The 12398-nt window shown below is 33.0% G+C and overlaps 1 protein-coding gene across 1 annotated transcript; it reads left to right on the plus strand.

Annotated features, from left to right (window-relative positions):
* Positions 1 to 3728: 3728 nt before the first annotated feature.
* LOC124358272 (zinc finger protein 668-like) lies at positions 3729 to 11408 on the plus strand. The gene is made up of 6 exons (XM_046810566.1): positions 3729 to 3947; positions 7464 to 7713; positions 7886 to 8357; positions 8421 to 8558; positions 9208 to 9321; positions 11252 to 11408. The coding sequence occupies exons 1-6, from the start codon at positions 3729 to 3731 to the stop codon at positions 11337 to 11339; spliced, it is 1281 nt and encodes a 426-aa protein (XP_046666522.1). The 3' UTR covers positions 11340 to 11408.
* Positions 11409 to 12398: the final 990 nt, after the last annotated feature.

Raw genomic sequence — 12398 nt, forward strand, 5'->3', positions numbered from 1 at the left:
ACAGGAATGTTCTGCACACCGCGGCGCCACCCCACCGCCAGCACCAGGCTGAGGGTGGGCACACGTCCTGGCAACTGTCGGCACAGTACACGTGTCGCACGCGTGCCGCCATCGCATCGTGTCACCAGATTGCCTAATAACACCGATGCTGTTGGGTAAACATTTAACCACGCGTTATAACATCCTTTATATCGTATATTTACTTATTATACTACTGTACTTGTATCCAATGATAGGTCACAAAATATATTGTATCGTATCTTTATACAAAAATCTATTATCCTCCATATATGAACTCAGGTTAAACCCATTAGGTTATTTTCTAATGAAACCTCGGGAATATATTTGTGAAACTATAAAAAAACTGTATATTTAATATTTTTTTAAGTTAACTCCAAATTTCTACTTCGAAATGTTGAAAAATTGTACTTGCGTTAGAAATTAAATATATTATTCCGTAGAACCTGTTTGTGCAGAACTATAATAATAAATATATAATTTGATTACAATAAAAATCTTTGTAGCTTACTAGAGTAAGTTAAAGTCATTCAGCTGTGAAGAATGTGCCCCCACATTTCCTTGCGTATAACACGCATCGTAGATAGCTTAAGAATTATTTTTTTTTATTAATTAACATGATAACGTCATTTATTGAATGTTGAAGTAATTGCAAATACTTTTTAGCTCGCTATTCTTTCTATTCCAGTTGAATAAATTGTCACATTGTTTCGATCGAAAGGAATTTTTAGTTTGTTTTTTTCCAAATTACACCTCTGTACCTGAGCTGTAGAGTAATTTACTGTAACTTTCAGTTGATAACAACTATATATTAAATTAAAATACCTATTTTTAACAATGTACATATTTCTCAAACATTTTTAGCTACCTATTACGTAAATAATACGTCATATCCTTGGCCCATGGAATGCAGCTATATACAAATTGTTACCCTTCATTGAAATTCAGCCCTGAAAATTAATTCTAAGATAAGAATCTATTTTTAGTTTAATTATAACAGTAATGAAAAGCTATATTTAAATTTCTTTCGCTAACAATATTATTTTGATATTGAGGCATACTAGTGAGATAGACCAGGGTTTCACAACCTCTTTACTCCTACGACTCCCTTTTTGTGTCTGAAACTATGACGACCCCCGATCATAAATTGCAATTGGGAGGAGGGAGAGACGAGGCGTTCATCACCATTAACTAAACAGGACTCATATATTATAAAATGCTGTGGTTTTATTTTATGGTATTCCCTCATTAAATATTTGATAAAAATATAAAAAACATTTATGCCACTAATAAAAGCACGACAGTGAAACCAATAATACATAACGTGAAAACTGACCAAACTATATTTTTATCGCATTATAAAGCCTGCAGAGAAGCACGATCAACCTTTGCTGCATCACGTGGGAGATTTTATGAATTAACTTAAGGATTTTATGAACTAACTTAATAGCTGCCTTATGAAGTATGCTTACTAGTTTTGATTTTACTGTTTTAAGTTTGTTAAACGTTTTAATGGATAATTTTGTCAAAAAAGAAAGTGCTTCCGTCAGTAACTAGGTAGATCAAACTAAAGAAAAAAAATGCGAGAATACAACGAGTCTTATTTCAAGTTTGAGTTTACGTCCCTTGGAAATAAACGGTGTCGTGTGTGGTGGAAGTACTGTGCGCTGAATCAATGAAATAATCAAGAATGTTACTTCATCGGGAAACCAAACTCCTTTTATTCTTAAGTTTCTTAAACAAAAACCTAATATTTTTCTGTGGTTTTTTGTGACCCCCGACGTGGCCTTTCCGCGACAACACTGGGGGTTGGGAGCCCTGATGTAGACAATATATTGATTAATCAAACCAAGCTAATCTAGCCTACAAGGCCAAAGAGGTACTTACTACATATAATGTAGCTGCTTTCATTTGAGCTTCTTCGTCGCCCACGTATTTTGGATCTCTTCAGACGATCTCTCCAAATTCCAGGAGTCAAGTATATGACAGCGTCAGATCCCGTCAGATTCCAGACGCTGTACTAGGAGGAAGGTGGCCTGGAACTAAAGTTAACAGTCCCATCTAAAATACTATTTTTATTTGTACACTATAAGCCTAAAACACTATGTGCATAAGAAATTACATTTTCATCTATAGTTAAGGTCTGTAATATTGTGTAATTCGTGTACCCGGTGCTGGAAATCAAGCAATAACTCCGGTGACCTTCTAATTTCTAGTAAAACTGACAAATATAGTTTTCCTACCCACAGTCACAATCTTGCTGCTACATACAAATAGGCAAGAAAGGTTTAGCAAATAACATAATGGTATATCAATGCGTACAAATACATATTTTAATCAGTGCGTAAAAATAAAACAATAAACACAATTAGTTACACTATTTCATTAAATCAAAGAGAGGCCAAATTTAAGTGCCTCTTCTCCACAAATGCACAATATTAGCTAACTAATAAAATAGTTGAGTGAACAATTTACAAAACTTTAATTTATGTAGACGTAATAGTAAAAAGTATACAAAAGTTATATATTACACTTTATTCCCTTTACCCTCCAATTCGATTTGAACTTATAACTGATTAAATTGATGTAAAATTAAAGTGCAATTAAGATCTAAGCTTTCACTCTGATTGTTTTTTTGAGCTTCATGGAATTACTCTCACTAAACATAGGCGATATCGTAGTTCAGGCTTACTTTCTCGAATCATGTGAATATTTTTACTAGATTTCTTTTATACAATAATAAACAATATTTTTAAATAAGCATATCAATGTTTCCAAGTAGATTTTGTCTTTAAAAAATCAGCTAACTGCAATAATAATTGTCCTCATAGTGGCACTGAACGAAATTTTCTGCGTAACTTTATCGAACATAACCACCAGAATTCAAAATTACCCTTTTTTAAACTTAAAAAAATCACTATTATTCACCGTTATTTACGCGCCTAGAAAAAACAATAAGTGGGCTGAAATTCTAATAATATTTCATACAGATTTTGTTATATATAAATCTTTATGGCTCACATCTTTCGCAATATTGAGTACACGTATATTCCATATGATTGAATTTTAATATTTCAATTATAACAAAATCCACTTACTTTTTCCTACTAAACCGGAAGGATAATTTATATATGTATCCAAATCTGGCTCTGAACTTTGGAAGAAATGTATTAATTTAATTATAATAATTACAAATTTTAAACATTACATATGTATAAGTTATTTTGGTATATTCTAACATTTGCACATTTAAAAACCTGCGCTCAGCATTAGATTGTTTTTTAGACTGAATCAGAAATCTAAAATCGCAAGTGACCCTCCCCCCCCCCCGTCAAATCGCGCACGTGCTCTCTGACCTGCCCGACCATGACGTATCAATTAGCCTGCTTAAAGACCAACTTATATTTATTAAATCCGTAGAGGGGGAGTCCCGCCCGTGCCCAGCTCGACGTGGCAGGATCATGGTGTGTTCGGGGGCTGGGGCAGCACCCCTGTCTGCCCCCACTCCCGAGAGCTGCACAAACTAATATATAATGAGTTGTCAATGATGATAAGGGCGCACTTTGCAGTCGGTCCTCTCCGCGAACAGGTACCTCCCATCAGTGCTCCAGACGGTTTTAAATTTTGGTTTATTAATAACATTTTTAATACATTTTTTACTGAGCTTTTTTACTGTTTGACGAATATTAACAATTCCCCCGGAGACTTATATGACGATCTCTACGATGTTCCCAATCATTCCACACCACCTTAGCGGTCGGCCATCCTGCCCGGTGCCCGCGGGGGTACCGTCTTCTCGCTGCCGACAACCGGAGACTCGGAGGAAGCTGCACGTGACTGTCTCCGCCGCTGTGGATATCCCCGCACTAGCCTGCACCCCGGCCATCCCCCTGGACTCCATCGTCCAAGATCGAGTTTGCCAGAGTAAGGTCAGTATAACCATACACAGCTTGACTTTATTATACACTGAAGGTGCTTTCGGATTCAAGAAGAAAATACATTTATTCGTTATTAAACATATTTTAAATAATCACAAATTGACATAAATTTCAATATTTTTTTATATGTGAGTCTAGTGCAATAACTTTTACTTTAATAAGACTGATTAATTTAATAAGTACATTTTCTAATTCAGGACAAAATTACTCAATTTTACTCAAATTGTCCATTTTATCAAAACATGTTCTAACAACTTTTCGTTTATCTAGAAAACATATTTTCATTTATGGCTCCAGACTTACAAATGTTATTTTAAGTATAAGTACATTATACGTAGAAAGGTTTTTTACCAATCAAAGAAAGCTGATACGTAAATGTAGATAATTGTTACTACAACATTAAACAAATTTTACTTTACCGTATTAAATACAAAATATCATAAATTAAATTAAAATTTGTGTTCATAAGGATCCACAGCTATTTGCCAGTACGGGGAAAATGAACTATATTTTAAAATATATTTCGGGAAATTTCAACTTATATTAGTTATTGTTTTATTTATTTTTACTTATGAGTAGTGAGTTTATAAATGTTTGTCTGCAATTTTACTGTCCACGTCTGATAGAATATAACAATTGAATAGAACGTTAAAACTGTAATTTATTGATTGAAACATTTAAATCTCTCGACTATAGCACGTTATTAATATTTGTTTATCTTGGTTTTCCACATAAGATTAAGATGGTTGCATTTTACTAGTATTTTTTTCATTTTTACATTTGTTTATTTATTTCAAGCGTTTAATTATACATTCTAACATAATTAATGAGAATTTCTCGCAAATGATTAATTTATCGATTCGCTTAAAATAGCATTTTAGCTTAACCACTCAAACTTATAAATTTAGTTGGAGGTTCCATTTCTGTTTATATTTATTTGTTCTAAATTTTTAAGCATGTTTCTTTAACGAAACATACTAGTATACTAACTTCTTACTAATTACATTTGTCATTATTCATTTTTGATCCTATAACTATAAATATTGCATTAGCCATTTAATTACAGAGATCTAAAGAATTTTGTGTCAGTATTTCTTGTAGTACAAATATGATTTATTTTAAAGAATTATTAATTTTATTTCTAAAACTATCATATAAAATAGTCAAAGAGAACATGTTGAAGTTTTTTCTAGTTTTGCAAGTGAATATCAAAAACAGTAGAGTAAAGTAGCATGTTAATTTTTTGCAATTTGCCATGTATATACCGGCAAAAAAATGTGTGTCTAATTTATCGGGATTGCTGAAACATTTGAGTTTGTAGAAAAATTAAGTTTATTCATTTAAAAATAGCGTATTTTTCAAACATGTAACTAACATAAATTAAAACGCTAAAACTTTTAAAAATTTTAAAATTTGTTAGAAATAAAAATCACTGTAACTTTTTGCAGTAAAACAACTGATTTTAAATATCTGAATTTAAGTCAAGTTATTATTAAAGGATGTACTACACTTTACTACACTGTATGGTCACAATAATGCCTGATGACTGCATAGCATTATTAGCTTGCGATAATGAAGAAACAAAAGCAGTTCATTATTTAAACAACACCCTAACTTAATAAAATAAATGGATTATATCCTGCTTAAAAATAATCTATAACTTGAAATTGTGACATCTGCAGTAAATATATTAAATAATAATATATATATATTATTAATATATAATAATAATATATATATATTATTAATATATAATAATAATATATATATATATATTATTTAATATATTGTTAAATATATATTAAATTAAATTATTTATTTAAGATATATATTAATATAATATATTTATTAATATATATATTCTTAATATATATTCCGGTTCGAGTCCCGGCGGAGCAAGTAATTTTTGTGATTCAACGTTTATTGAAAAATTAAACAAGGCTATTGCCATTAATACAAATTTGATTAATGTAAACAAAAGTCCTTTGACAGGAATTTGGTCTTCCGATCATATGTTAGTTTAGTTATTTAAACGCATATGTGACAGATACGGCCAAAATACAATATAACTGAATCGTAAAAAGTGAGGGCTCTGTGGTGTAATGGTAGCACATTTACCCGGCAAGTGAGAGATCCGGGTTCGAGTCCCGGCGGAGCAAGTACTTTTTGCGATTCGATGTTTATTGAAAAATTATATATATATATATATATATATATATATATATATATATTATAAGTATATATATACTTTAGTTTCAAAGTTAAAATGTACGTAAAGCATTTAATACTTTGATCAACTAGAATTTAATCAAACTAGCAGTTATGTGCGGCTTCGCACTCAATTTCGTAAGTGTATGAGCACTTCTGGTTCCAGTGAATTAAATTCCCGACGCTAATGTTGAGTTTGACTAGTTGTCAAACTTGATCTTGAGAAAACTTGTCATGAGGTATGGCCAATGTAATTTACTCCTGTGTATATTTTGTGACATTGGTTTTGCCTTGTTTCCCCGATCATAAAAAAATTTACATACACAGGTCTGAGAAGCTAACTTCTGTCAAAAGACAACTAAGACGGGTTTTATAACAGCCTTTAAATGTAGTAAACGTTAGAGGGCAACGTTTTCTTTTATATCTATTAACCATGTTATTCCATACATAACATTTAAAAGTTAAAAGTACATTTTTACTAAAATGTTTAATGTTCTTACCTGAATATTATCTTACTCTGTTCTTAACAGCGGTTGCAGAAAAGGTTGAAATAAGAAGTTTTGTTACTATCAAGCTCACTCTGTGCTTTCAAGACTATACTACACTAAATTGAAAATAGTGGTTAAGTTAATTAAACATATGGTTGGTGAAATTATCGTGCCTGGTATAGCTGATAGCCATAAGCAAGAACTGAACTGATATTTGACAGGTGTTGTTATTTGTTGTCTGTATATATTTAAACCTTTTTCTATTTACCTATTTTCCCGTGAACTTTTACGATATATTAATAGTTTTATTCAGTTATTCAAAGCGGAGACGAATCCAACAAGCAACAGATAATTATATTCTGATACATTATTATTGGGTTGTAATTGTTTTACGTATATAGATGATATCAACTCCTTTCCCTGAATCTTCAGGTTTGCCCACTCACATGAGCGTTATACCCCTGCAGTCATGATTTCTGATAAAGCAACAATTTTAAATGCCTTTGGCCTAGACAAATGTAATTTGGAATATTTTCCAAGATCCATTTTGTTCAAAGGTTTATTTATTTCTATAATCATGGTTTCAGAAGAATTCATTTCCGATATCTTGATAGATTCTAAATAATTAAATATAGTAAATGGCAAAGGATTTTTCAATTTCAAGGGTTTTTCATACAATAAAATTGTTGTTACAGTAATTGCACTCAGTAGTACTAATTCTGTGGCATTACATTTAGATTATGGTGTTTGTAGGTATTTATAATCTATTATTATTACATTTTTAAATAACAAAACTTGTATCTCTTTGCAGTACAAACTCGAGCTCGATACGTCCGGACTTGTGAATGTGAGGGAAGGCAATGCAGGTTGGGTAAAGCACACCAGGGTATCCCCTGACTGCCACAGCTTCAACACCATCGTTCACAGAGTGAGAGGGCAGTCAGCCGTCACCTTGCAGACGGTCAGAGAAATCAAGAGAGGGGAGGAGTTCTGTCTCTGGTTCGACGAGGACGTGCTGGCTTCTGCCGACATACCATTTCTCTCTCCCAGCAATATCCAAGGTATGCATCCTTGTAGGGCTTTTGCAGTCCTTTGATTTAGAATCAGTAAAGTTCCTTCCAATTGACTAGTTATGATAGTTGCAACTAAAAAAAATGAAAACTCTATCTATTGAAGTTTTTAATGAGTAATCCTTATTCAATTGATTCAATGACAAAAATAATTTTCTTCCAGGAGAGAAAAACTACATATGCCATCGTTGCAGAAAACACTTTGAATATCCGAACCCACTGAAGGTACATCTTTCCCTTGACTGCGGCACGCTGAGAAGAGTAGAGCTCTGGAAAAGGCTGAGTAAAGCAGGAGAGTCCGAGCCTGCTTGTACCAACGAGGATTCATCATTACAAAGCGTCTATGACTTGAAACTTTCCAAACCCTTAATCACTTTCAAGGACCGCCCATCATCTTTAAATGCCCCATCCTCCCCAGATAACTGTGTGGTATCAGCATCTTCAAACTCCACAACATTTGGAACCCCCCGGTCAGATGAAGAGTTAGAAAGACCCCCCTCGGAACCTACAATCGGGAGATACTCAGCATTCAAGCCGTACTTAAACATCCAAACAGCAAAAAGCGAAGATTTAGATTACAAACCTTCAAACCCTCTCTTAACAGTTCCTAGCAATCTGATATTTTCAAGTCCCACGTTCCCTGCACCGAGAATGGCTCCACCCATGTATCCAGTCAGCTTCGGTGGGAGTTCAGAGAGCCAGGGTAGTCTGATAGATCAGCATGCTGTGGAGATGGAGACCCTGGTCAGCAACTTGGGGAGATCCAAACAAGGCCACCTCTGTATATATTGTGGAAAAGTCTACTCTAGGAAATATGGTCTTAAAATTCACATCAGGTATGTTAATCAGGTTGTTATTCATCTAATAAAGAATTAACACATCAATAACGCATATCCTAGAATAAGGTATTAGTGGTACTAGTTATAATCCAAGAACAGAATACATGTTAAGCTATACATACGAGTATATGTTTGAAACACAAACCTGGTTTATAAAATAATATGGCATATTTAGTATCTTACATTTTTAAATTATGTCTAACCTTTATTTCATATTTATCTTTTCTTTTTAATTATTTAGACATTTAAAATTACATTTATCTTCAACTGTGCTTATATTTAAGTTTTTTCTCATAGACAAGACAAAGAGGTAAAATATTTCGGTTTTAGAACCTAACTCATCGGATAAATTTATTTGTATAAGCTAAACCATTAAAAGGTAATTTCACGGTCCCGATACTTCTTAGTATCACTGTATAAAAATAAAAGAAAATGTGCGAGTTTATTAATAAGTAACTCTGTTTATATATTATAATAACTTACTGCACACGTTTTATTTCCGAGTGCAATAAAAATTAAAACTCATATCAATCAAAGCACAAGAAGTAAATTTACAATTCAACAGTTATTAAACGTTTTACTAATACAAGTATTTGTGTACACCTCTATACATAGAAGTTAGCACTAAATTTCATGTTACTTCCAGGACGCATACCGGATTCAAGCCCCTGAAGTGCAAATTCTGCCTGAGACCATTCGGGGACCCTAGCAACCTCAACAAGCACGTAAGGCTCCATGCGGAAGGAGAGACTCCATACAAGTACGTACAATTTCCGCTCACATTTATATTTAAGTATGTTTTCCTCAATGCGACATCTTTCTTTTGTTACTAAGAAAATTAACTTGAACAAAATGGCTTTACTTATAATCAGCACCATAGAATATTTAACTTGGGGTTGCATAAAGAGTTAGGGAAACAAGGTCAAAGTACGCTGGACAGTGTCACGTAACAGGTTTCGTGGATCAAATTCGATATTGTCTATGTAGAAAGAGGTCCATGTAAGACTTCAAGTCTACAATTCGTTCTTGTAATGAGAAATTTTGCTGACTCCAGAAGAAAAATGTTGCCAATCACATGAGTGGCATTTAGCTTCGCTAATGCTCACCCAATACAATACTCAAAAATGGTATATTATAAAAGATTACACTAAAATAAAGGCGAGAGATTAATTTAGGAGTGATAGTTACTGTCACACACGACGAAAAACGCTAACGATTGATTCAATGCGGAATAGCCAACGATAAATGTATTATTCTGATGTATGTAGTAATATTAAAGTATTCATAATTTATAGGTTAAAAATTCATAATGTTCAAAAGATAACTTAATTAACAAAACCTTTCGTATGAGTAAATTTCTGTCAAAACATTTTATATTGAAACGCAAAATCACCTGTTACAGTAACGTAATAGTACACTAAAACCGTGGTGGCCCTCCCGAAAATCAGTACTGGATCCGCCCTTGCATTTTATAGTGAATGATGTATAGAATTTTATTACTTAAACACTGACATAAAACCCAATTTAATGAACAAAATCAGAATGTATCATTGGCGAGGTATAGGCCCTATCATGAAAGATTCCATATCATGTTGAAATTTTACATGAACATCATTTCTACAAGAATGAGGTCTACTTTGCGCCATTTTCTTCGTATCAACTTATTTTTTTAGATTGTCTTTCTGTCTATCCGTCCTCAGGACAATAAAATGAGCTAGATTTGACATATTTCATGCAACCTTAGCGAAGCCTGTTACGTGACACGTGTTGGGGCGCACTCCTATCTTGTATTAAAGGACCTCGCCCCTCCCCAAATAACACGTTTGGGCACCTCCCCAAACTCAAATATTTGATACAATATTGCAATAATAATTTCTGAAATTAAATATAAGTTATTTTAATACTTTACATAAATTTTAGATGTACTACAATAGGTACATATTAAATCTGCGCACGTAATTTTTGCGTAATAGAGTAGTCATTTTGTACACGATATTACTTAAAAGGATTTCACAAAACCTGTACATAACTGGTTACAGATAGACTAGCTTAGTTATCATCACACACTGTAGCGCCTGTCCTATTTTGTATTATTTTAATTCTTAGGTCATTACATGTTTGTTATTGCTTTAGAAGGCATTAAATGAGCCAAAACGATTTAAAATGAATTTTGAATATAATAAGTTTTAAAGTTATGAAATTGTTTCAGTAAAACTTCATACAAGAATGTCATGATTGTATCATGTGTGTTGCAAACCGTAAAAACGTATTATAGACATTTTGTATTGTCAATTGACACAATTCAATAATAAATAATAGCCTACAAGCACATGGTTGTTTTATGAAGAGTAAGATCCTGTGAAAAGGCCAACACATTCAAACAATCGCTGGTATTTTACAATATTCAAATAAAAAAATATTGAAAAAACTTAATCAAATGGGAAACACTATTTGGTTTTACTAGTGTTGCATAGCTAAATAATGTTCAGTTCATATCAATACACTCTTCAAATCAGTTGATAAATGTACATGAACTAAATAAACCTATGTTAACCGAACTGTTTCTTAAAATGTTAGCATGTTGTAAAATTTATTTATTACCACTTAATAGTTTGATTACATATTACGACGTCTTAGATAAAAGTGACACTTTCTAAAACTATAAACTAAGAGGTGAAGTTGTGTTTCAGGTGTGAGGAGTGCGGCAAAGTCTTGGTTCGCAGAAGAGACCTCGAAAGACACATCAAATCTAGACACCAACAAGAAGAGTGCATATAGCAAATTTTGTATTACTTTAGTGATGTAAATAAATATATAAATAACAATACGGTTCATTATCGTTAAAAAATTAGGTAGACCTAATTCTATGATTTCAACTGTTTGGTCTCTTTGCCTTAATAAGAATTATTTGTAATAACTATGATAGCTGTGTTGGAAGCCCCCTTTTAAAAAAAATGCTTAAAGACACCAGTTAACATTCGTGAAGTTTTCGATACATTTTCAAACCCAAACATATCACAAAGATTACGATTATAGTATTGCACTTTTTTTGTCCGCTAATTTATAGTTATTTTTGTGGCAAATTAACTGTAATTTTTAAGTGGTCTGAATGTACAAACCATACATATAAATCACATTTTGACATTTGAGTTCTTTCTACCTACTGTTTCTTAGTACCCGACAAGTACTCTTTAAAAACGAGTTGGCTGGCTGTCTGTTCGATAACTCTTGAAAATTGGTACACAAGTCCCTCTTGGTCCAAGTAAGAACTCTTATTGATTTTGGAGTAAAAGGGCAGCAAAGTTTTCACTAGGAAGGTCAAGTGCTATACGCCTAGTTGGTATGCAATGTACGCAGTACAGCGAACATGTGGTATTGCGGATACGTGACAGAAGGCGCTCGTAATAGAAAAGGAAAGAATCTGTAAATATGTCCATTGCATTCTGTCGGGTCCCTCGATACCACTTTATATCAGTTTACTAACTTAATACCATTGGTGTTGGTAGTACAGCGCATTATGGACACAGGTTGCGCTTTATCAAGCGTCTGTTCCTATAACAATAGAGCACTCCGCTGCAACGTCATCGTGCATTGCAAATTATTCACGCTTCGCCTTTGTCACCTGCAGTTTAAGGTAAAATGCGCCGACAATGTTATGTGTACAGTTTATGACTCACAACTTCCTGGATAAACATTAAAGTTGCACACGGGTCACGACAATATTATTATGCTCCTGTATTGAATTATATGTTTTTGATCAATACTCTCTTCCCTGCCCACTTTCAGTGTTACTATTATCACTTGAATGTGATAAGGAATATTCAAATTAATCACCAC

Source organism: Homalodisca vitripennis, chromosome 3 (assembly GCF_021130785.1).
Source record: "Homalodisca vitripennis isolate AUS2020 chromosome 3, UT_GWSS_2.1, whole genome shotgun sequence".
NCBI lineage: Eukaryota > Metazoa > Arthropoda > Insecta > Hemiptera > Cicadellidae > Homalodisca > Homalodisca vitripennis.

What these genes read in the sequence shown, in the direction of transcription:
- LOC124358272 (XM_046810566.1), top strand. Translation starts at nt 3,729, where the DNA reads ATGACGATCTCTACGATGTTCCCAATCATTCCACACCACCTTAGCGGT. An exon ending in CTCTCCCAGCAATATCCAAG is followed by an intron (nt 7,714 to 7,885) that starts GTATGCATCCTT and finishes ATTTTCTTCCAG; the next exon opens with GAGAGAAAAACTACATATGC. An exon ending in GGTCTTAAAATTCACATCAG is followed by an intron (nt 8,559 to 9,207) that starts GTATGTTAATCA and finishes TGTTACTTCCAG; the next exon opens with GACGCATACCGGATTCAAGC.